Raw genomic sequence first — 26137 nt, 5'->3', positions numbered from 1 at the left:
TGGGGCCAGCTCTGATGGATGGTTCTTGGCTAAATGATTTTTTCAGGTACTTCTCTAGACAACAGTTTTCTCATCTGTAAACTGGATAAATTAGAGGTAAGTCATGTTTAAAGTCCCTGTGGGATCAGATTCTGATTCTAAGCACATAAGTGCAGTTTATTTCCTTTGTTAAAGCCACTCAAGAATTGAAGAAAGCTGTTTATTTTTCAAAACTTTAAGGCAGTCTTTAAAAAACGGGAAGAAGCCAGGTGTGGTGGCCTACGCCTATAGGGAAGCTGATGTAGGAGGATGGCTGCAAGTTTGAGGTCAGCCTGGGCTGCGTAGCGAGTTTAAGGCTAGCCTGAATTATAGAGCGAGACCCTGTTTCCAAAAAAACCCCAAGAAACCCCAAAAAACAAAAAGAAAAGGAGCAGATTTTCCTTGGTTTATTGGTGCATGAGGATTGAAGGTGATTGACCTGGGTTAAGGTGGAGTTGTCTTAAAATTTAGTCATTTGCTAATTTTTAAAATAGCTTTGTGAAGACTTAATTAGCACATTACACAAGCCACCCATTGAAAGAATACCACTGAGTGACATTTGGTTTATTTACAGAGTTGTGCAACTATCACTACCATCAATTTTTAGGACGTTTTCATTATCCCAAAAGGAAATGCTGTATCCCTTACGCATCAGCTCCAAACTCTTCACAGGCTTCCCTCAGCCCTAGGCAACTACCAGTCTACTTTGTGTCCCTATAGATTTGCTTATTCCAGATATCCCAAATAAATGAAGTCAAACGATATGTGATCCATTGTGACTAAATTCTTAGCTTACTGTTTTCAAGGTTCATCCATGTTGTAGCATATATTAGTATTTCATATCTCTGTATTGCTGGAGGATATTCCTTGCTGTTCCTTGTGTTGTTTTTACTTTTTGGCTGTTGTGAACAATGCTGATATGTATATTGATTTACAAGTTTTTGTTTGGACATGTGTTTTCAGTTCTCTTGAGTTACACACCTAGGAATGGAATTACTGTGCCACATGGTAACGTTGGCTAGCCTTTGGAAGAACCAGCAGATTATTTTCCAGGGTGCCTGCACTATTTCATATCCCCACCAGCAGTGGCTGAGGATTCTACTTTATCTGCATCCTTGCTAATCCTTATTATTTGTCTTTTTAATTATAAGGATCCTAGAAGATATGATCGTTTTGGTTTTGATTTATATTTTCCTTATGGCTGATGATGTTGAACATCTTTTCATTATTTGTTAGGCATTTATATATCTTCTTTGAGACATTCATTAATTTTAATTGTGCTTTTTCTAAGGGTGTGCAAACAGGTGAGGCCCTGGATAGTTGAAGTTGTTCACTTATTTGTTGAGAGACAAGCGTGATTATTTGTTGGAAATAACACCTATATTGATTCTTGAGTACTGTTGGCTTTACTAGGTGACTGCTCTAAACTTGTGATGCTTATACTACTGTAATTTGTCTTGAGAGATTTGTGGAAAATGTCAGAAACAAATGAGTATGTGTTGAAGGAAAGACTTTGGAATGAGGTAGACCTGGATTAGATCAGCCTGGGTTCTGGTAGCTTCATGATTTTGGGGTGTTAATTGAGCCTTCCATGTTTCATCGCTGCATCTGAAAATTTTCTGATAGAGAAGTACGCAGTAAACATTAACTAGTTCTTTATCCTTCGGTAGGCAGAGCTGTGTCCAATACGCTTTGGAAACAGACTATTGTTAGAAATTCTCCAGGGAGGGGGGAAAAAACCAGAAAAACTATATTCCCTTCCCCGTTATCTCTATGTCTTTAAGATAGTTTCATTTTATTTTCGTAGTTATATGGTTATTATACTGAAAGGAACATTGAGAGACATAATACACTAGTACTTATCTAAATTTCTTATAATGTGTTTAAATTTTGCTGTCATAGATGTAAAGCAAAACTGAAATTTTATTTAATTTTTTTATTTTTTGAGACAGGGTTTCACTTTGTAGTTCAAGTGGACCTTGAACTCACTGTGTAGCTCAGGCTGGCCTGGAACTCAAAGAATCCTGCCTCTGCCTCCCAAGTGCTGGGATTAAAGGTGTGTGCCACTATGCCAGTCCAAATCTTGAATTTTAAGGAGCTGTTAAGGCCTTGATGTACAATTAACTTTACATTTAAAGGTGCCTCCTTTTTCTTTTCAGGACTCTGGGGTACTTAACCTCACAATAACATGGCCTCACTAAATTCTCAAGCTCTTAAAGCCCACTCCCAAGTTTTCTACTTATGTTCAGATCTTATCTATCAAAAATAAATCCCTCCTTTTTTCCAAATTATATACAGCTTTTTCTTTCTTTATTTAGTTTTTAGTTTTAGTTTGTTTTTTTCTTTTTGGTTTTTGAAACGGGAAACGGGATCTCGCTCTGTAGTCCAGGCTGATCTTGAACTCATTGTGCACCCAGGCTGGCCTTCAACTCAAAATTGTTGTGCGTCAGTTTCCCAGCTATGTAGAGCTTTTTAAAAAGGAAAAAAAATGAAAGTACTTATGGAAGAATAATAGCAAATATAATAAAAATTACAGGGGAAAGCTGGGTGTGGTGTCTGTCACACACACACTTGCAGTCCAAGCTCCTTGGAAGGAAGGCTGAAACAGGAGGATTGCCTGAACTCTGGAGTTTGAGACCAGTGTGGGCAACATGTCAGCAAAACAAAACAAAAAGAAGAATCATGCATATCAAGTTAATGTACTAGTTTCCTGAGATTGAAAAAAAGAAATAAAATCACATAAATACATAACTTCAAGTATATGTGTAGTATTTATTGCGATAATACCTAAAGTGAAGATGAAGTGTGTGATTTAAAAAGAAAAACAAACCTCATTTAACTTGGTTGTCCCTTGTCTTAATATTAGCTACTTAATATTTTCTGACTTTTTAAAACTGTCATTCATTTCCATTGCCCCACTTTTTTTTCTTTTTTTTTTTTTTTTTTGGTACCAGAGATCGAACTCCGGAAGTTGTGCTTGCGAGGCAGGCGGCAGAACCACTGAGCTACATTTCCAGCATGCACCACTTTTTTGAAGATTATTCACATACACACACACTTACTTTTACTGGTTTGTAGGAACATTCAAAAGTCTTTTCTTAGTTGTCCTCTTTGATCCCTTCCTGCTTTAGCATTCAGTTCTACAAGTCATCCCTGCCTTGGTTAAACTCTTAGTATTTTTAATTTTTTTTTTGTTTTTGGTTTTTTCCTCCCCATCTCTTTCATTGCTTCTGTTCTACCACCATGCCCCACCCCTGTTAATTGCTTTTCCATCTCTCCTGTTTTCTAATTTTGGACCTCAGGGCTCAGTCCTTAGCGCTCTGTTCTTTTTTCTTGTCCCTAACCCAGAAAACTCAAGATTTCCCATGTCTTTAGCTAGCACCTCTATGCATACTTCTCAATTCAAGTTCTCAGCTGACCCAAATTGAATTTTGTTATTTCCAGCTGCTTCAAGAACATTTCCATTTGTAGTTCTTTCACTGCCATTTTATTTTATTTTTAAAATTTTATTGGTACGTTTTAGATATACATAATGATAACATTCATCATAAGGAATTTGTACCTGTATATGATATATCTTGGTTCTTCTTTTTTCCCCGTTCTTCTCTCCATCCCTTCAACCCCTCTTACCTCCTTTTTTTAACAAAAGCTCTATTTCTATTTTTTCCTTTTATTATTTTTTCTTGTCCCTTCTTTCCTTTCCCTACCCCCTCTTCACTGCCATTTTAAATTCAACGTTTTAAAATGAACTTTTAAAATCTACTCCCTGTCCAACACTTACGATCTTATTTCTGTTAGTTGAGTATGCTGATTGTTCCAAATATAAGCTTGAAATCTTGGAGCTACTGATATGTTGGAGGCAGTCTATAGGGACTCACGGGAGCCAAATGTTAAATTTTCAGCAATTTTGTGAGCTGATTTCTAAGCCATTATTATTATTTTTTTTTTGTACTGGGGATTGAACTCAGGTCCTTGTGCTTGCGAAGCAAGCGGCGAAACCACTGAGCTAAATCCTCGGCATCTAAGCCATTATTAAAAACTAAGTTATGTTGGGCCAGGGATTTAGCTCAGTAGTTCTGGCGCCTGCCTCGAAAGCACAAGGTCTCGAGTTCAATCCCTGGTACCAAAAAACAAAACCAAAAAAAACCAAAAAAAAAAAAAGTTACGTGAACTTATATCTAAACAAATTATATTTAAAATAAAAGTAATACTATACATACTCAAAGCTCTTTGTAATTATTTTACTCATGTTATTGTCTGGGCTCTTGAGATTAATTATGTCTGTTGTGTCACTATTGTGAAAATAATGGTGTGCTACCATACATTTTGGCCCAACATCACAGCTTGAAATTGGTTGTGGTGGGAATATTTATAAGATGGAAATCAGCAAATGCTACATGCCTGAGCTGAGTGTCTTGTTGTATTCACTGTCTAGACATAATAAAGTGATGGGAAGATTAAAAAGGTATAGTATTGCAGATTAACTTTATAAGTGTTCATGCCTAAGTCTACTACAATATTCTTTCAGTATTTGAAAGTTTTTGTCCAGTCTGTAATGATGCATTTTCTCCAGATGGACATTCTACCTGTCACCTTATTTCTCCACACAGGCAAACACACATTTTGCATATTTCTTCTTCTGTACCTAGTCTCATATTTTTTTTAAATCTTTTTTCTTTCTGCCGAAATATTTGCTGATCCTTTAAGTCTCATCTCTTTCTGGAAGTCTTCCCAGATGTCTCTAGCCTTGATCTTTTTCAATTCCCATTCTGCTTTGAGTGCTACCTTGAATATTATAATTGGAAAGGACTTTAGTTTTCCGTTAAAATATTTTTTAAAATTCAAATCCTAGCTTCTACCTGAAAAAGTCTAGTAAATTTATACTTCTGCAAGTAACTATTTCTATTCAACTTCATTCTTTTTTTTTTTTGGTACCGGGGATCGAACTTGGGTCCTTGCGCTTGCGCAGCAGGTGGTGAAACCACTGAGCTAAATCCCTGGCAAGTAACTATTTCTGTTGTTGTCTAGAAAATTATTTGTGTAAAAAGTCAATCTTCTTGCCATTTCTATCAACCTTCTGATTATCTTTCCAGCTTTATTGAAATATAATTGGCAAGTAAAAATTTTATTTTTATGGTGATGATTATGTAAATCTAACATGTCACGTAGTTCTCTTTTTCTAATGGTGAGAACATTTAAGATCTATCCTATTAGCAATTTCCAAGTATATAGTTAATTATTATTAACCATAGAGTCACTTTGTTTTACATCAGATCTCCACAACTTATTCCTAGCTGAAACTCTATATTCTTTGAGCAGCATCTTCTAATACCCTACCCAAATTAGCAGTCTTCTGATTCTGTGTTGTAAGCATCACTTAGCAAAGTTGTTGATAAACTTAGAGGAAAAAAACCCCAGAAGACCAACTCCCACTTAATAAAAAGTGTTGATCTTGCCTAATTTAGAGTTATATGACCCAAACTTTTTAGATTCTCAACTTCTCTGTTCCTTCTATGGAATGAGGATAATAATCTTCAGAAGGTACTTTTTTTGATTAAATAAAATGAGATTTTGGCTGATCATAAAGCATATGAAATAAAGACTCTAAAATCAGTCGTTCTATTTGATGACTTTGAACAAATGAAATGAGATGGTGGCTGATCATAAAGCATAATAGTTAAAGACTCTACAATCAGTCTACGTGATGACTTTGGGCAAACACTTAAATCTCTTTGTAACTTGTTTCCTTGTGTGTAACAAAGAATATAATAATAATACTTTGCAGTGGTGCATGCCTGTAATCCCAGGACTTGGGAGATTGAGGCAGGAGGATTGCTGCAAGTTCCAGGCTAGCCTCGAACTACATAGTGAGTTTGAACTATATAGCAAGACCCTATTTTAGCCCCCCATAATAATACTTCACAGATGTGATGGATAGATGAAATAACATAGAAATCATTTAGCAGAGTGCTTCATATTAACCACACTTTTTTCCAAAGTGAGATTTGTGTTTCCATACCTTAAATTATAAGATTGAAATCAGTTTTTCTGCAAGGAAAACAATTCTCCAATTCACTTTAGAAGTGTTTGTTAAGAGAGTGTTTAAATTGGAGGGAGACCTTAGGAAGCATTGAGTACCCAACATTTAGTTTCTTTTCAGCACACTGGAAAGTTTGTGTGACTCTGGCTGAACTTTGTCCATCATTAGCTATTTGATCACATTTTGGCTCATAGTAATTCCTGAGATGTTTCAGGATAATTAAGATTCCCCTTCTCCTTGTCCAGAATATTGCTCAGTTTTGTTTACAGTGTCTAATAGATCTGGCTTTACTAAACACAAACACTTGTGGTCTTTTCTCTTCCTCCTCCTCTTCCTCCCCCTCCCCTTTCTTTCTTTCGATGCAGGGTCTTGCTCTGCAGTTCAGGCTGACCCTGAACTTACTATGTACCCAGGTTGGCCTCCAATTTGTGGTAGTCCTCCTGTCTCAGCCTCCCAAGTGCTGGGATTACAGGCATGTGCCATCATGCCCAGCTTGGTGTTACCATTTCATATATATTTTACTTCAACTTGAAGATTCACAAATTTTATTATTTTATTGCTTCTGGTTTCAAATTCTTTAATTTGTATTTACCTGGGATCAGAAATTCTTGTATGGTTCATAAAATGATTCCAAATCAAATAAAAACCAGTCTACTTTACTCTCCTTCCCAGGTCCGCAAGCACATCAATGATCTTTATGAAGACCTGCGAGATGGCCACAACCTGATCTCTCTGCTAGAAGTCCTCTCGGGCATCAAATTGGTGAGTGTCTCTCTTCTCCTGACCAGTGGCCTATAAATATGGCCCTGTTAGTGCCAGATGAGTTCATCTTGCTGAATGCTGGGCCAGTGGCCTCACAATGCTTGCTCAACTAGTTGGGAGGAAGACATAGAAGATATTATTGGTGGGCTTTATTTCTGAGATTTATAGTTTACAAATGACATTTTTATTGGTATATTGTATATTTTCATGCCTTGATGAAATCAGGAATCAATTATATTTCTTTTATATCTGCGTATTTCTTCTTATTCTTCATGTATTTGTAGATATTGGTATTTTAGGAACCTTAGGTTCACATTTATTTGCAGTCTATATAGACTCTTTCCATTTCCTCATCTATTGTGATTTTCAAGAAATTTTTTCTGTATTCAGCTAAGGACCTGAAGAGTACATTTAAAACCCCAGGTGTGTTTTGAGTTATTTTTTTCCAGCTTGTGTCACTTTCTCCCTTCTGTGATTCACTGAGTTGCACAGAGTGGAGAGGTTCATCTCTGAGCCAAGCCCTGGAGAGCAGTACCTATAGGCTCCTTGGATAATGAAATATGCCTGCCTCCTCCTAAAATACATTAAAGATTATTTGGGGAAACACTTTCATATCTGAAGGCAAATCCTGGCTTAGCTCTTAGCTTGTCGGATCATAGTTCTTACCCTTTCTATGTTTGAGGGATCAAAATAATCTAGCCTTGTGCCCTTTGCTTCATATATTTGAGCCTGATGGAAGCAAGTGTCCCTGTTCGGTTTACTATAATCTTTTACTAGTGTCATAGACGGTGTAATTTTCACTTGGAAAAGCGCAGTGTCGAATATTGGAAATATCTGTGGGGAAAGAGAACTGAAGAGGCACACGGCTTCAGTAGTCTGAATCCCAGCCTACTTGCTGCCTTTGGTGAATTCTTAGTCATTGTTTGTTGTGTTTAAAGAACGGAATTTGGCACATAAGATATCACTGTTTAAGTGATGTTTGCTCCTTCTAGGATTGGGACTTGGCTTCCTCTGGGCCTTTTGTTTTGTTGCTGCTGCTTCCTCTTCCTCTTCTTCCTATTCCTCTTCCTCCTTTTCTTCCTCCTCCTTTCCTTCCCCCATCTTGCAGCAGAATTAATTATATATATTTTTAGTAGCCAAAATTCACAGCTCTTATAGCACAGCTAGCACATGTAATTCTGGCTTTTCTCTCACCCTTATTTATAAATGTAGTAAATAATCAGAATTTCATATTCATTATGTTGGACTCTTTCTTTATCACTCATAAGATTATATATTAGATAAATATGATATATTTGATGAACTTATAATGATTTTATATTGAAAAACGATCCTTTTTGTTGATATTGCTTACAAAACAGGTAAAAACTGCTCCAATATATATTTTTTCCCTAACCCTTGAAATTCTGTAAGTATTTAGAAAGATACAGGCTATCATTTTTTTCCCTCAAAGCCATCCAAATACTTCTTTCATTGTTATTCTCATCCATCATTTTCTCTCTTAGTTGATTCACAAAAACAGAGAGGGTAGGTGCCCATGGAGAATTGAAGATGTGTTTCAACATAAAAAGCGTTCAGTGTAACCATCTGTTCTGGTCTTGATTTGGTTTTGTATCTCTTTTGGAGGTGGGAGGGTATTTTCATATTTGTTTTCACCTTTTTCTTAGATATTGCATTCATTTCCATTTCATCTTTGTGTTGTGCATTTCCTGTTCCTCTGTTGTGTCTTTGCCTTGGTTGGTGGCCACAGGAGCCAGCCGGCCTGAAGACCCTCCGTCTGGTGAGCATGCCCTCCTGGCGCCATGCAAACAACGAGGAGCAGGAGGAGGAAGATGATGATGATGTAGTAGGTCCTCCTGGGAATGCTAGCGTCCCTGCTGGCACTGCAGGGCCATCAGAGAGGCTGAGGTTCTCCAGAGGTCCCCAGGTTACTCAGTCACCAATTGCCTCCTATTTCCACTTGGGAATTTGGGTCCCAAAGAAAGTGGTTAAAACTAATTGTGCCTCTTGCCACTGTTAGATGATCCTCGAGTGGGAATTATTTTGGTTATCTGAGAATGGTTGGCACAAAAAGAGTCATGATGTTTGGAGATACCAAGTCCCTTTGTAACCTGGAGACCCGTAACTTTCTGGTGGCTTTCAAAACCGTGGAAAGTTTAGTTGACAGCATGACAATTAATTGCTCACAGCTCCACAATCCAGACTAACAGGTGCTCTTTCTCCACCAATCTGGCCTCTAGGCTCTACCACACAGGCCATTTGTTTTTGAAAGTCTGTTGTTTGCAAACTCACTGCATGGATATACTATGGCTTGGCCAATAATATTTCTAGTTATTGTAAAGGACAGAGATTTAACTTGCATGATTTTAGGCTATTTGTTTTTATTTTTGGTGGAGGGTGTTTTAGAATTAAAGATTAGCATGTATAAGAGGAACATTTTCTGCTTATAGACAGTAAATTACAATCCATAATCTTTCTTCAGAATCAGGGAGTAGACAATAGCCCCATTTTCTTTCCCTTTTTTTGTTGTTACTTTGTTTTTTTGAAACAGGGTCTCTCTATGTAGTTCAGGGTGTCCTTGAACTCATTATGTACCCCAGGCTGGCCTCAAACTCACTGCAGTCCTCTTGCCTCAGTCTCTCAGATGCTGAGATAACAGGCATGTGCCACCACACCTGGCTTCTGTCCTCTTAAAGCCATGTTTTGTTTTGATTTTTGAGTTCAGCCTCCTGAGTACTGGGATTACAGGTGTGTGCCACCATGCCCAGTTTAAAGTTATCTTTTCATCTAATTGATCTAACTTCTCATTGCCTTTTGAGGAACCTTTTAGAGCTTTCAGTGGTACAAATAGCCTGCTGCTGCATGTGTGCCATAGGTTTTGACCCTGTTATCCTTTAAGCCATATTCACAACTAGTTGAGCTGAAATGACTTAGAAGTGATTCCTGCTAGAAAGATTTTTTGCCCCCTAAACCTTTGATTCAAGAAATCATCCTGTTGCTTAGAGAAACCCTAGCATTTCTGCAGATCATTGTCCTCAGGGAATCTTGTTTAGAAGTATTGGAGGATGGTTAGACAGGGGCTCCCACCACCCTCTGTGTGCTGGGCTACTTTTTGCCCATTTAAACCTGGAACAATGCTTCCTCTGTGCAGACAGCCACCACCTTATTATTTTGGCCTTTAATGGTACCATTTTGCATGTATAAATGAATTAGGTATTATCTAGTGACAGTTATGCCAGTCTTGTGCCTAGTTAAAAAGTAAAATAAATGCAATATTGGAGCCAGATGTGGTGTTGCATGCCTGTGAGGCCAGCCTGGGCTACATAGCAAGCCCTATCTCAAAAATAAAAATAAATAAATAAAAATTTAGAGAAAGCAGAAGAACATGTTCAGAGTCAGATAGCCATTCCAGTAGTACTTGCTAGATGAACAGACTATTCACTTTCCAGTAGGTAATAATTGGAGGCCAGTACAGGGTACCAGAGGTACTGAATGGAGAAAGCTTTTCTCCCCTGGGTTGTGTGACACACATGATTGAAAGCAGAAAATAATTGTCTTTAAATATCTTGAACAGACCTCTGCTATAAAAGTTTTGTTTACTCTGGGTATTTCATGGCAGGATATAGGGCATCTTTTCTACAGTGATACCTGTCTTCATGGGAGATTGGTATTTCCTAATTTTTCTCTCCATTTTGGAATTTTTTTTTTCCAATTTTCTTTAGCATATGCAACTCCTCTTCTGTATGATTAGAAATTGGCTACCTCTAGTTGAGCTCCTTTGGCTTGGTTTGTAATAAGGTTGGCTCCACCTCTCCTATGCAATATGCGGTTAGGACTTTCTGCCTTTTCCCTACAGTAGCATTTACCTGTGATTTTAGGAGCCAGCGAGCTATATATAATCTTTGTTCTCATTAACCTCATATTCAGAATCAAGCTCTGCCACCTATAACTATAGAAGAACCTGTGGAGACACTGTGACACTGGCTCAACATTAGTAGTCTAACAGGATTGTGTCTGTAGGATGCATAGTGTGTGCAAGGCATTTTGGAGGCCACGGAGAGACTAGTGAAGCACACACAGGTCTTGCTTTTAAGGATGCTTTATGTAGTGCCCCACGCCTGGCTTTAGTCATGAACAATTCTTGTGTGGTCTTCTAGTCTTTGCAATGAAAGAAGGAAGGGCATATGTGAATAAATTGGTATAACTAAAATTAGCATCCTTTTTATTTTGTAGCCCCGAGAGAAGGGCAGAATGCGTTTTCACAGGCTGCAGAATGTGCAGATTGCCCTCGACTTCCTAAAGCAACGACAGGTAAGATCATCTCATACTTTCCCTATTTTACCAGGAAATGTTGGCCTTCAGGTCCTATTTAGAGATGTTCTTGTGCCACTAGGAAGCCCTGAGTAAATAATAAATCTGACTGACCCAGTTCTGAATCTTAACTTGTTCATGAGCAGTTGTCTTATGGTTGAACAAGTCATTTAGTAGACTTTACATAGAATTTGTGGCTTTGAGGGACAGTGTTCATGAACAAGATGCTAAAGATGGAATCTTGTAGGCCACCTTAGTCAAAATGAAGATAAAAAACAAACCAGGGAAGAAAATGGGGGGAAAAAAATGTAGCATCACAAAATGCTATATTATCATGAAAACAGGGTGAGGGAGTAGTCTGGATTATTGGGTATACATCAGGTCTGAGAAAAAGGTCATAGCCCTTAAGCAGTGGTGATCTAAGTGAATAGTTTTGTTTATTTGTTTATTTGTTTTTGTTTTTGTTTGTACCGGGATCGAACTCTGGATGGACCTTGCACTTGAGAGGCAGGCAGCGGAACCACTGAGCTAAATCCCCAGCAAGAGAATGGTTTTAATAGAATAGAAAAGTATTTATAGTGGACCTACATATAGGAAGAAGAAAAGTTTTTCCCTCCCTAAATAAGAAAAGAAAGAAAACAATACATTTTTAGAAAGGAGGAGAAGCCAGTGAAGAGTGTAAGACTGAAAATAAGTGTGAAGTGTATTAAGAATCATAGATCGTTTCCTTTATTAGGTACCTTAAAGACCTAGTAGTCCAGTTTCTTCGATTATAGGTGAAGAGACTGAGACAGCTTGAATGACCTGCCACAAACCATGCAAGATAGATTAGAGCTGAGACTTTAACTCAGCTGTGGCTTAGTGTTCCTCCTGCTGTCCTTGCTGGTTTCTACACATGCTCCTTTCTCCCATTGCTTTGTAACTGATGAAACCAAATCTGGGGATTGGAGCATTAGAACGGGAGCACAATTGATGTTGTTATCTTTAAAAAGAAAAGAGAGTGTCTTGTTTTGCGATACTGTGAGGAGGACAGAGGAGGAGAGAAGGTACAGAGATGGCTTATAGTAGGGAGGAAGGTAGCTGAGGGAGTCAGAGGGTTCCTCTCCTCAGAGTGACCTGAGGAAAAGGTTTGGTATAGCTAGGTTGCCAAGCAACAGCAATGATCAACATGACATTAAACAGCTTGCCCATTTTTGGAGTCAGTTCATTTTTGTTATTCTTATCAGCAGTTCTCATTAACTCAGGCAGTTCTGATGTTCTAATGTAACATTCACTACTGTTATTTTTGTTTGCTTCAGGTTTACTGTACGTTCAAGGAAGACAGGGAGATGGTCTTAACATTTTACGTTCAGCATCTATCATAATGAATGGTTCATAATTGGCACTTAATAAGTGTTTGTTGAAAGAAACTAACAAATGATGAATGATAGGAAAAGTGGAGGCTGTAGAAGTGTGCAGGGTGCCAGAGGAAGCAGCTTTAACATGTCTGTGTGCAGTTAAAGCAACCTCATGGGGCTTTAATAGACAAGGTAAATTGAGAAGAATCGATTAGCTAGAAGTGTTAATAAGGACAAAGAATCAATTTGATTACTGAGACAGAATGGAAATCTGGGCAAGTAAGAACTTGGGACTCAGAGAAGAGTGGAGGGATCTCCGGAGCACTTCTTGGTAGGGGTGAGGTCCAGGTTGTGGCTATACAGTTAGTTATCCAAAGTAGGTTGAAACGAAAACCTTCAGACCCAAGAAGACAGCAAGTTGTGCATAATAGGGTGATATTTGAATCATCAACATGATGCTGAAATTGTCAGGAAAGGTGGCAGATGGAGCCAGGCATGGTGGTGCATGGTTGTAATCCCAGGACTTGGGAGGCTGAGGCAGGAGGATCACTTCGAGTGCAAGGTCAAACTAGGCTACAGAGTATGTTCAAGACCAGCTTGAATTACAGAACAAGACTCTGTCTAAATTTAAGAAGGAAAGAAAGAAAAGAAGGAAGGAAGAGGGCAGATAATGAGGTAGGAAATAAGAACAAGAGCTAGCTGCTGAAGTCATGGAGGAATATTAGTAGAGATTAGAAGGTGGTCTGCCCAAGGAGGTAGACTTCTCAATCAGAGGGGAAACCTGACAGAGGTGGGACTGGGGAATGTGGACTTGGTTGATACTGCCAGTCCACAAGCTCTAGGTTGTTAATGACTGTTGATTAGAAAAACTGAATTCTCAGGCTGGAAAGAGAGATTCTCCCATCCCCACTCACCAACCCTTATCCCAAGATACAGGAGACTGAGATACTGAAAGGGAAAGAATTAGCCCACATAACATTGTGTATGGGAGAAGTGAGGTTTCTATTTGAGAGATCATGTTTCTGTTTTTGTTTTTTTCCTCTTTTTCTCTTTGAGACAGGGTCTCACTATGTAGTTCAGGCTGGCCTTGAACTCACTGTGTAGCCTAGGCTGGCCTGTAACTTGGAGCAATCCTCCTGCCTCAGCCTCCTTGAGTGCTGGGATTACAGGTATATGCCACCTCACCCAGCCACAGGGAAGAGATAAAGGGAGGACAGCTGAAGGACAGTTTGTCACAGTTGAACAGAAATTCCATGACAGTACGACAGGAAATCCTGTGTCCCAGGAAACCAAACCCTTTAGTTTCTAGCACACAGGCACAATTGATCACACAACGGAGAGGGAGACCCTTTGTGTATCTTTGTACACTGTATCTTTGGAATGAGATTGGGGTAAAGCAGAGATGGGGAGGTATAGCAGGTAGGGATATTTGTGACAAAGGAAGGAAACTGGAGGTGAGAGCAGGCCAGGCTGTTACGGATCTCTCTCTCTCTTTCTCTCTCTCTCTCTCCCTCCCTCTCTCTCTCCCTCTCTCCCTCTCTCCCTCTCTCCCTCTCTCCCTCTCTCCCTCTCTCCCTCTCTCCCTCTCTCCCTCTCTCCCTCTCTCCCTCTCTCCCTCTCTCCCTCTCTCCCTCTCTCCCTCTCTCCCTCTCTCCCTCTCTCCCTCTCTCCCTCTCTCCCTCTCTCCCTCTCTCTCCCTCTCTCCCTCTCTCCCTCTCTCTCCCTCTCTCTCCCTCTCTCTCCCTCTCTCCCTCTCTCCCTCTCTCCCTCTCTCCCCCCCTTTCTGATTATTTAATTTAAAAAGCAACTTATAATGCCATGTCCATTCAAGCTTATTTTGCTGGTGAGAATGCAAAACGGTGTAGCCACTCTTATAAAGGTATGATCCAGCAATCCCACTTCTAAGAATTTATAGAAATGAAAATATGTGCTAACATAAAAACCTGTATGTGAATATAAGAGGCTACAAACAATCCAGAAGCCCTTCTATGGATAAACACAGGGTATGCTATCTACACAGATGAAATATTACTTAGAAAAAATATGCAAACTATTCAACAACTTGGATTGGAATCTCAAGGGCATTGTGTTGAGGAGAAAAAAGATAACCCAACATAAAAAGGTTACAGACTGTATGATTCTGTTTGTGTGGCATTCTGGAAAAAGCATAACTAGGGGCCAGCATAAGAGACCCTTTTGGGATGATGGAACTGGTGGGTGTGGTGGTTACATGAATTTACACGTTTTGAAACTCAGACTCTTACACCAAAAGGTAACTTAACTATATGTAAATAACGCATATGTGTAAAAATCAAATCAAAACTTAAAGTCCCAGGACTTTGAGATCAACTTTTCTTTTTCAGGTGAAGCTAGTGAATATTCGCAATGATGACATCACAGATGGCAACCCCAAGCTGACCCTGGGCCTGATCTGGACCATTATTTTGCATTTCCAGGTAAGGTTTATGAAGTTTTTGTTGCCGTTGCTCAGTTTGGACACAGCCTAGGAAGTTACACTGCCTCCCCCAGGCAGCACCCAACCTTCTGTCTCTGTATTTGACACTGAACAAAGGTGGGTGGGAGTTAGGATGGAAAATTAAGGTTGGCCTGGATACAAGTTGTTATATCCTAAATCCAGAACTTCCTAATTATTTGCATAATGAAATGGAGGGATTTTCTACCTGTTTGTGGTTTGCCCCTGTCCTTGGCATTCTAGGTATTGAAAGTCTGTTTGCTCAGCTAAGTCAAAACTGGGCTTTTTAGGGACTTCAGGTATTGGACTTCATGGCACAAAGGTTCATAATCCTGCTTTGAAGTAGGACTTTTCCTCATCTCTAATCTTTAAACAAGTCTGATTGGTTATAGCACCTTAGTGGCTGGATTTGTATATGCTCTGTAAGCACAGCCTTGTGGCAGTCATCATACCCACCAGCAGTGTCATCTCCAAGTATTCACATAGCCACATGGCCTTCTTGTTGCTTTCCATGCCTAAGATGGCAAATCCTTTTAAAGTTTGGATTGGTGCTGGAAAAGAACAGCCATATTTTTCATAAAAGGCTGTTCTTTTAAATCACTTCTAGCCCACCCAAACAAAGCTGTTTCTCTGGCAGCTCTCCATTATCCAATTGCTGTGCAGTAGGCTGATGAATTAAAGAGAGTACTCCTGCAGAGGGCAAAGAAGACTACTGTAGTAACTGAAGTCACTGACTCCAGGGCTGAGGCCAATGTGACTTCTTATTTAGATAGTTAGTGCCACCTTCTGGTTGCAGGCAGAACAGCAAGTGTCCTTGAATTTCTAGGACCTGAGAAAACTTGAGAGCATAGGTTTGTTTCTTCAGACTCTGGTTTGGAGCTAGTGCTGTCACTGCACCCTGGGCAGGGTCAAGAGTATGTGGAGGTAATGTCCATTTTTGTGGTGCCACAAGATTTTTTTTTTTTAGTGTATAACTTTACTATCATTCACTAAACACACACATATACAAAAACTAAAATTATTCAAAGAAAAGCAATGCAAGGAAAAAAAACTATAATACTATTCAAATATAATAGAACTCAACCAAAGCAAAACTGAAAAGTGCTTAAACATTTTTCCATATAATTTAAAAAAACATCTCAAGCATTAACAAGACATCAAAGGATATGATTTGTTTTAGAAAGATTTTCAAAACTAATATTGAACAAATAGTGGACTGAAAAAAATTCTAATTAGCTAGTAGACTCCACATAGGCCAATTTTTTTTTAAATTTAAATTTCAATACAGTCATGTGACACGTGATGGAAATATAATCTGAGAAATATGTTATTAGGCAATTTCATCCATGTGTATTGCAAAGTACCAGAGTGCCAACTTCTAAGTGCAAACTGAGAAGGTATACATCAAACATCTGTGATGGCCCCTTGATATTATCCAAACACGCGGTTAAACACGAGATACATGAGTTTACCACTGGCATAGCAGCACACTGTTTTACAGTAAACTCTTATATAAGAATTATGCTCTAAAGGATGAAAAGCACAGCATGTTATGATAAGTACATAAAACAGTAACAGTCATTTATCACACTATCGAGTACTGTGTACTGTACATAGCTGTATGTGCTTCTTCTGGAAACACATCCTTCTCTCCTTTGATCTCAATGACTCTTCCTTCCCAACCCACTGATGAGCTCCAGCCTAGTCTCTATCTACATCTCTTCCTATAGTTTTAAACACAATCTATATAAGGATTCTTTCCAGATTCCAGCCTGTAACTCTGATCTCTCCCCTCCCCCTCCTGCTACCCCTACCCCTTTCTTCCTATTTCAAATTATCAATTACTCATTTTAATCATTTTAATCCTTAATTACACTTTCAGTTTCTCACACTAGAGAAATTATTTGATATTTACACATGTGTGTCCTATTTATTTCACTTAAGAGTATGGCCTCAATGTGTATCCATTTAGCTATAAATGTCTCTAGTTTCTCATTCTTTATGGCTGAGTAGTACTCCATTTTATAAAAAAACCCACATCTTCTTTTTCCATTTTCTAGTTGATGGGCACTTGGGCTTTTTCCAAGCATTAGCAATTACAAACTGTGCCACTACAAACATGGGTGCACATATATATCGCTATGATATGATTCTTTTAATTCTTTTGGGAAGATACCCAGCAGGGGAATAGCTGAGTCAAATGGGACCTCTAAGCCTAGTTCTTTGAGGTATCTCCATACTGATTTCCACAGTGGTTGCACCAGTCTGCACTCCTACCAACAGTGGAGAAGGGTTCCTCTCCCCCTACGCCCCCAGCATTTATTATTGGATGATTTCTTCACTTGATCTTAGCCAAAAGGCCAAGAAGCGATATTGGATGATTTCTTGATAGCAGCCATTCTTTCTGGGGTGAGGTGGAATCTCAGTGTTGTTTTCATCTGTATCTCTCGAATAACCAGTGATATTGAACATTTTTTCATATATTTATTTGCTGCTTTTACTTCTTTGTCTGAGAAATGTCTGTTCATTTCAGATGCCCATATTTGAATTGGGTCTTTGAATTTTGGGGGGTCTGATTTTTTTCAGTTTTTTATTATATTCTAGATAGTAATCCTTTGTCTAAGGTACAGCTGCTGAAAATTTTTTCCCACATTGTAGGTTGTCTCTTAGCTCTGTTGGTGGTTTCTCTTGCAGTGCAGAAGCTTTTTAATGAGATGAGATCCCAGTTGTTGATTCTTTGTGCAAGTTCCTGTGCTACTGAGGTTTTGTTCATAAAGTCTTTTCCTATGCCAATGTCTTCAAGAGTTCTACGTAACTTATCTTCCAGCAAATTTAGTGTTTCTGTCTTAATATTTAGATTTTTAATCCACATCTGTCTTAGTTTAGTGCATGGTGATAGGTATGGGTGTAGTTTTAATCTTTGGCAGGTTGAAATCCAGTTTTTCCAACACCATTTATTAAATAGGCTATCTTTCCTCCAATGAGGTGGTTAGCTCCTTTGTCAAAGATGAGGTGGCTGAGTATGTCTGGAGTTATTTCTGCATCTTCTAATCTATTCCACTGATCTTCGGGTCTGTTTCTTTGCCAGCACCATGCTGTTTTTATCACAGTAGCTTTGTAGTATAGTTTCAAGTTGAGGATTGTAATACCCCCAGCCATGTCTGTGTTGCCTAGAATTGCTTTTGCTATTCTGGGTCTCTTCTGGTTCCAAATGAATTTTTGGATTGTTTTCTCTAGTTCTGTGAAATATATTGTTGGAATTTCAGTCGGCATTGCATTAAATCTATATAGTAGTTTTGGAAGTATGGCCATTTTCACTGTATTGGTTCTTCCACAAGATGTTTTGAGGCAAGCTTTAAATATAGGGATAACCAGGAATCTGACCTTGATGAGTAATCTCTGGCAAGGTAGGACCAAAGTCTTTGTTGAACAGAGGACTTTTTTTTTTTTTAAAGAAAAGTATTGTTTGTTTTTTAACCTTAAAACTGCCCTCATTGTAAGTGCCTAATGTTAGTCTCATAGGCATGAGGTAATATCCACTGTGTTTCTGTTTACCCTGATTACAACTAAATCTATTTAAAAGAGGAAATTTGGCTGGGTGTGGTGGCACACAACTGTAATTCTAGCACTCAGGATGCAGAGGCAGGATGATTTCTGAGTTCGAGGCCAGCCAGTGCTACATAGTGAGTTCAAGGCTGCCTGAACTACATTTTGAGACCCTGTCTCAAAAAAAGGGAGGCGGGGGGAGGGGCTAAGGGTCACATAATGAATAATCAGTTGTTAAAATTTTGATGAGACAGTGGAGATGGGAGTAATGGAATATTTCTCTTCCAGAACAACTCCATGATGAAAATATTTTTTTCTTTGTTTAAAAAAATTTTATGAAATATAGCTCACTGTTAGAGTATTTGCCTACTATAGTGAGACTCTGAGTTCAATCCCCAGCACTAGGAAAAAGAATTGTTAGGAAAAACTTTAAATATTTATAAAAATAGAGGAAATGGTCTAAAGAAGTGCCATATATGCATACCTCAATAATTATTAGCTAATATAATTAAAAAACTATTTCATCTACATCCTTATCTACTCCTTGTACCCCTTTGAAGGAAATCCCAGACCTTGTATAATTTCATCCATAAATATTTCAGTGTGTATATCTGAATGATAAGGGCTCTTTGTTTAAGCAAATCACCAAAATATCACAACTTAAAAATTACTTTTGTAAAACTTGTCAGATATCTGATCAATGTTTAGATGTTCTGAATTACTTCATGTAAAAAAATAGTTAGTTTGGATTAGCATCCAAACAAGGTCTACATATTGCATTAAATGGACTTCTCAGTGATTTGCTGAAGAAATCAAGTCTAGGTTTTGGGTTTTGTTGGTTGGTTGGTTGGTTTGGTCTGGGTTGTTTTGCAAGGATGGTGACGATCTGTACTTTTATTGCTTCCCATCAGGATGCACATACTGTCTTTTTTCGGGAATATTAAGATTGATAAGTGCATTTGGGTGTTATCAACCTGACTGATTTATTCTGTGTTTCCTGTTAGCCCAACACCTAACAGTTTTATTGTAGATACTGATCACCATTGCTAATTCCATTATTTCATTAGAGATTGCAAAATGGTGATATTCTAATTCTGCTAATCCTTCATTATTTAGCTGGAATACTTTTTATAAACTAGAATTTCACCTCACCGATTACCCTGAGGGATAGGCAAAATAGATAATCCCATGTTTCCCTGTGTCAGTTTTCAGAACATTATGTTATCGCAGAACTCCTTCTAAAAGTGGCTCACCAGTCAAATGTTACTGGGTTTTAGGTTGCTCACTTCTCCTGGAGTTGGATTCCAGGTTCTTTTCATCTCAGAGAATTGAATGAAACAAGCAAAAATCAATGGCAAAGTTATTTGAAAAAGTAAAAGTGGAGAGTGAGGGAGAAACTGGCTCTGCAGAGGAAAAAACAAGGTAAAAGAACACCCTGGGGAAAGCAGGGTGGGCTATTGTGAGGAAAGCCAGAGAGCAGACTCTTCTTGGCATCTCTGTCTTTTTTTAAAAAAATACTTATTTATTTTTTATCTTTGTCCTTTTATACTGTCCAAATCTTGAGGAAACCTGAAAACTGGATCTTGAGAGGCACCGCTGGGATCCCACGTCTCAGGCTGACCTCAGGTCTAGGGCATCCTAGTGAAAGCCTGTCCAAGTTCTCATGACAGAAGTCCAAATGCAGGGCTTTGGAAACTGTTCTTCACATGTATCTGGGATCTTGTAATTAACAGGTCATGCCTACTTTTGCAGCCAGCTTTGCTGATTTTCTATGTCAGCTGACTTTCTATGTCAACTGGTTCCCTAAGATTCTTCAGAGGTCACCAGTGAAAGTTTCTTTATTGACCCTTTTTTAAAAATGTCACTGCAACTCAATGAATTTTTAACAGACTTAATATGTTCCTGTCAACTATAGTTCTCATTCTTCCTAATACTCAGATAGCTGCATCTTTGGCCAATATGAGCTTTTCAAGTTAACTCTCAGTCCTTCAGCATGACCTCAGTAGCCTTTGATAATTTCTTTTATTTCTTGTGTGATAAGATGTCTCATACTTTATTTGTATATTTCCTGTCCCAGGCCCGAAATTTTGTTTCTTCAGAGAACTAATTCTTTATTTCTGACCACAATCCAAGTGCTGCTAGGTTGCTCATTGTTTCTAGGGTTCTCCTACTGTTAAAACTGAACAGTACCTGTATTTATCTGTTTTTTAAAAAGTCATTAATTTATACTGATACTTCTGAATCAAATTTAGGATTTCGGGTTTTATTTATTTTCTTTACTTTGTATTCTTTTTTTTCTTACACTGAATTTCTTGATCCTAACAACAGTAATGTAATTATTCCCTTTCCTTATGTGGACATATATATAATATACCTGAATGAAAATAACAGTATAGGGGGCGGGGATTTAGCTCAGTGGTTCTGAGCTAAGAAAAAAAAGAAAAAGAAAAAGAAAATAATAGTATTAATGTTATTAACAATATTACTTAGAAGTTTCTGATCTCTTTGTAGTTCTTTCTGTCCTTAAAATATTTTAAAGCCATTGGAAGTAATTGTTCTTTGTGCCATTAAGTCACCAACTAAATGAACAGTTAGGTTCATTGGTGTTTGTTTTCAGTTTTTAGGAATTGCTTTTTTGGGGGGAGGTGCCGGGGAACAAACTCAGGACCTTGCGCTTGCAAGGCAGGCGCAGTGCCACTGAGCTAAATCCCTGGCCCAGGGATTGCTTTTTTTTTATCCAGACAAGGTCTTGGTATGTAGTTTAGGCTGGCCTTGAACTCACTATAGAGCCCAGGCTGGCCTCAAATAGCGATCCTCCTGCCTCAGCCTCCCCAGCACTGGGAACACTGGGATTATAGGTGTGTGCCACCATGCCCAGCCGAAATTGCTCTTTTTGTTCTATTTCACTCTATGTAGATCATTTACATTGTTTCAGAGGGAAGTTTTAAAAGAATACATGGTGTATTCAGAGAAGTCCAGCTCCTATTTTTGGCCTTTCCACCCTGTTTCTTCCCTTTCTTTATAATTAGCTGCTTTAAAAACCTTTTTAGTTATTTTTTGTTATCATATTGTTTGTTTACTTTAGGAAAACGTGCATTCTTTATTTTACACAACTTCATTTTTTTATAACTATAAAAATTTTATTGAGGTATAATTTACATATCATAAAATCAAACCATTTTAATTGCATAATTCAGCGATTTTTATGAGCTTTATAGCTATTACCATAATCCAGTTTTGGAACATTTTCATTATCCCTCTTGTTCCTTTACAGTTATTCCCTCCTCCCATCACCACCCTTGGGCAATCACTAATTTATTTTCTATCTCTAGATTTGTCTATTCTGAATAGTCCATATAAATAGAATCGTGATCTTTTGCATTTGGCTTCTTTCACTAAGCATAATATTTTTGAGCTTCACTTATGTTGTAGCATGTGTCAGTAGTTTATTTTATTGTTGAATAGTATTCTGGATTATTTTGTGTACTTATTCAGGAGTTGATGGTCATGTGTTCATTTTTTGGATCTGATAAGTAATGCTGATTTGACTATCTTGTGTTTATGTTTTAATTTATCTTGTATAAATACCTGTTAGCTGTTCTTATTGAGAACTCAAGCCAAATGGATATGGAGTAGAGATATCAAATGTTAATAGAGATGTCACATGTTAGAGATCAGCAAAGTAGTCACTTCAGCCAGTCTGTTACAGGTGCTGATGAAGTAGAACAATATTACACCTGTAGATATAGTGGTAAGTGTCCTCTCAAGGGAGCATTCAGTTGGAGATACTGGTTCATCATTAAAAATTTGCCACCACTGATGATACTGGTAGTATTGATATCTTCTTAGAGAGGTTTATGGTTTCTAAGGTGCTCTAACGTGTATTTTAAAATACACGCTGTATGGTAGGAATTCTTTGTATTTTAATTTGAGTTTTTAGGTAGGAAAATTTCAGGTACTCAGAAAAGTGTAGGAGATTCTCATATGTGTATTTAACCTTCACAATTAAACATGTTAATATTTTCTTATACTTGTTTTGGAGTTTTTTTCACTCTTTTTCACTAAAACATTTCTGATATAGCCAATTTCCTTGGCCTGTCTACTCCCTAGATAAATACTATCTGAAGTTTGTGGATGTCATTTCTATATATGCTTTTGTGTGTTTATAGCAGCTGAGGTACTATAAACCATATGTGCAGTGTTTGCATGTTTTATATTTCAGATAGTAATTTCTGTATATCCTGCTTCTGTTTTAGACTAAAATTTGTTTTTGAGGTTTATCTATGATGATGAAGGGAGGCTTGATTTATTCATATTAACTAACTTATGTAGAATATAGTGTGAGTGGTGCTCCCCCACAATAGTGGTCCAATAGAGCTATTATTCGCAGTATAGTATTTAGTTGTATAAATAAAGCACTCATTGCTGTAGTGAACATTCTATATGAAAGACAGGGTTTTTGAGATAGATACCTGGACTGGAACTGTTAGGTTGTAGACTTTCCTTCGACTTGCCTGTATTTTGCCCAGTTGCTCTCAGGACTGTATGACCTACAGTATTTTTGTTGGGTAAAATTACTGTTAGACATAATACGTATTTACTTGTTTATTTGCTGTCTGATCTCTGGACCAGGAGTGAATTTAAGAATGGCAAGGATATTGTCTCTTCTAGTCTTTGCTTGGCACAGAATAGTCACTCAGTAAATATTTGTTAAGTGAATGGATTATTTCATGATATTCTCAAACCCATGAGGTCAATAGACCAGATAAATACACTGTGCTATTTTCTTGAGCCCCTTCTTCAGATGAGGAAACTAAAACAGAGTTCATCTGACTTCTTTGGGTTGCCCATCCCAATAATAAAATAGGATTCCTTATGTTAGTTTTACCCAAGACCATTTTTATATATTTTATATGTTATTTAGTTTTTCTGCATGATAGTACCAGTTCTTTAGAGTCATACTGTAACAAAATTAGTTTTCCAACTCTCATGTTCATTAAATATAGTATAGGTCTAGCATTTAGAAAAAAAATCCAAAGAGTTCAGGTAAAGGGCAGTTTTAGCTGTCTAGACTTGAGGCCTAAATTTTTGTGCACTTCATGGCACTTTATGCTCTGCATATTAGATGAGGCACCATTCATGTTTGTGGAATGAATGAATGAATGAGCTCTTTCATTCATGAATGGCTGTTCTAGGAGAGAACTATGGGCAATAAACAGTTAACTGGAAAAAGCCAAAGGAGAAGATATGAAGAATAGGTAGAACCCAAAAGTCTGCTTTCCTAGAAAGCAGTAGGACCCAACCTAATTGAGAAAGTGGTCAGTTTTGTGATCAGAGTTAACTTAGTAAGATAGTGGAAGCTGCTCCTAAGAAGGACAAACAAACATTCAGGCTTTGGGTCAGGGAACACAGCTCCATTCCTTAGAGCCTTATCAGGAAAGAGTATATTGGGATCCCCTTGTAGCCTGAGGGTGTCTGATAGCTTTTAGCTCCAAACAGATAGGAAAAAAAAAAGGGATTTGCTGTAGGCCAGGCACTGAGCCAAATACTTTATAGACATTATTTCATTAGCTCTGTCTACAATTCCATTAAGTAGGTGGTAATGTCCACATTTCACAGGTAAGGAAATTGAATCACCTAGTAAATTAGTTAAGCTACTTAGCTTGTAAGTTAACCGAGCTGGAAATTTGAACCTAGTTATACTCTACTGCAATCTCTGCTTCTATCCTAAATCAGTTTTTCTATGGGGCAGGAGGAAGCAAAGGCCTAATGTGTCCGACAGAAGTTTAAAAAAGAAAAATGTTCACAGAGGTAAATGTGCTAGATTCTGTGAAGCTTCTCAGAGAAATGCTATAGTAGTAGGAATTATGTTAAGCAGCTGTTTCTCTTGCCTCATTTTCAGTAGTTTCAAGCATTTGGTTTGCGTATATTTATTTTATTAATAAAATTCAAGTTCAGGCCTTGGGACATGCAATTTAAAAGTTCCCATTTTCTTCATTGGTGGAGTGAAGCTTCCTAGAGAACTTCATGCTATAATGTCAGATTTTTGCCAGTTAAATTATTTGCTGTCTGAATTTCCCATGCCCTCTTCTCTTGTTTCATGCTGCGCTGACAGCCATAAGATGGCACTGCAGCCTTGCAGTCAGCCTTAAAGGAAAAGTTAGGGAAAATTCCCCGCTGTACTTAGGAGGCAGGTGGGGGCCTTCAGAGGGGCTATACACTTTAGGGCTTCTCACTGCTTTCCTTCTGTGGAGGCCATGTTGAAGGTCCCCAGGAAAGATGGGTAGAACTGTGTTGCCACAAGTCTTGAGGGCTTATGCTGAGCCAAGCAGGTTGCACCTCTGTTGTGTGGTCTGGATATTTGTGGTACAGAATCAACAGCACTCCAGGTATGGCAGCATGTGCCCATAGTCCCAGCTACTCAGAAGCCTGAAGCAGGAGTTTAAGGCCAGCTTGGGCAACATAGTGAGACATCTGTCTTAAAAAAGAAAGAAAAAGAAAAAAAACAGAATTGTGCTGGAGATGTGGCTCAGTGATAGAGCACTTGCCTCACAAACATAAGGCCCTGAGTTCAATCCCAAGAACCACAGAGGGAAAAAGCAGCGACATGGAAGAAACATGCAACAAACCTCCTTTCTTTGACTTCGTTTAGAGCCCTTTGAATTACAGTTTTTGCTCATCTGTCAGACACTGTACTATAGGTGAAGAAATCCTGTTGATATCACAGATTAATGTTTTAGTCTGACTTTTACAATCTAATTTAGACTTCCTTCTCTGATGCAGTTGGAGTAAATATCTTTCTCATTTTCAGAAGCTCCTCTTTCTCCCATTTGGTGGCGAGCGTTACTCCTTTGTTGGCACTCATGGCCCAATCGAAGTCCAGTTGCTATTTCAGAATCTATTTTATGGAGATTTCCATCCCTGGGTACAGATTTCCATCCCTGCTATAATTAGAAGGTGAGGTAACATTCATGGGGTTGAAATGAAAAAGTCTTAAACAAGTTCACATCTGGTTTTTCCACTTAGTAGGTGTTTAACCTTGGGCAGATTAATCAACTTTTTAAAACATTATTTCTTTATCTGCGTGAATGAATATAGAGCAATAGTTTTGATCTCATGTAGTTACTGTGAGGGTTAAATGAGATAATCTTTGTTCACATAACAGGCACATAACAGGTGTGCAAAAAAGTGTTAGCTGTTGGTGGCAGCTGCACCATCCGTGATTACTGCTGAGCATTTGTGTCAAATGCTGGTCATCGGAGATCTTGTTTCTCTGTTGTGTTTGGAAGAAATATCATTCCCATTAAGCTTTACATACTATACTCAAAACTGGATGCCAGGTTTTTCCTCTATGTGTCATTGGCCAATTGAATTAACAAATCTTTTCTTTCCTTTTTTTAGGGAAGAGGAGGGAAGTAAATGCTACAAGAGGCTAGATCTTCAAAGCCTGTTTCTTTTCTTTCTTTTTATTTTAAACTGGGAGTAGGCTCTGGTCTCTTTGGGTTAAAATTTGATTAAAATAATTGTATCGTTAAAAAATTTAATGAATTAGGTAAAAATAATTGTATCATGATCTGAAAAAACTGAGATTATGTATATCTTCTTAATATTTTCCTTTGTACATCTTGGTGCAACAATTAAAATTATTTG

The 26137-nt window shown here is 38.1% G+C and overlaps 1 protein-coding gene across 21 annotated transcripts in view; it reads left to right on the top strand.

Moving 5' to 3' along the window:
• The window catches only part of Macf1 (microtubule actin crosslinking factor 1), a 354064-nt gene that overhangs the window by 133034 nt on the left and 194893 nt on the right, over nt 1-26137 (top strand). For 15 of the 21 annotated variants that reach the window (XM_087215006.1, XM_087215007.1, XM_087215005.1 and 12 more), the window contains 3 exons: nt 6731-6820; nt 11054-11131; nt 14832-14924. In XM_087215006.1, the coding sequence (XP_087071132.1) occupies nt 6731-6820; nt 11054-11131; nt 14832-14924 (261 nt within the window). Of the gene's footprint in view, nt 1-6730; nt 6821-8570; nt 8667-11053; nt 11132-14831; nt 14925-26137 lie in introns of all 21 variants that reach the window. The other 6 variants (XM_087214991.1, XM_087214992.1, XM_087215016.1 and 3 more) reach the window with 1 other exon arrangement.

Source organism: Heterocephalus glaber, unplaced genomic scaffold (genome assembly GCF_053883595.1).
Source record: "Heterocephalus glaber isolate CG9 unplaced genomic scaffold, H.glaber_assembly_v1.0 deba00001452, whole genome shotgun sequence".
NCBI lineage: Eukaryota > Metazoa > Chordata > Mammalia > Rodentia > Bathyergidae > Heterocephalus > Heterocephalus glaber.
This window is presented reverse-complemented; position numbering and strand designations above follow the sequence as displayed.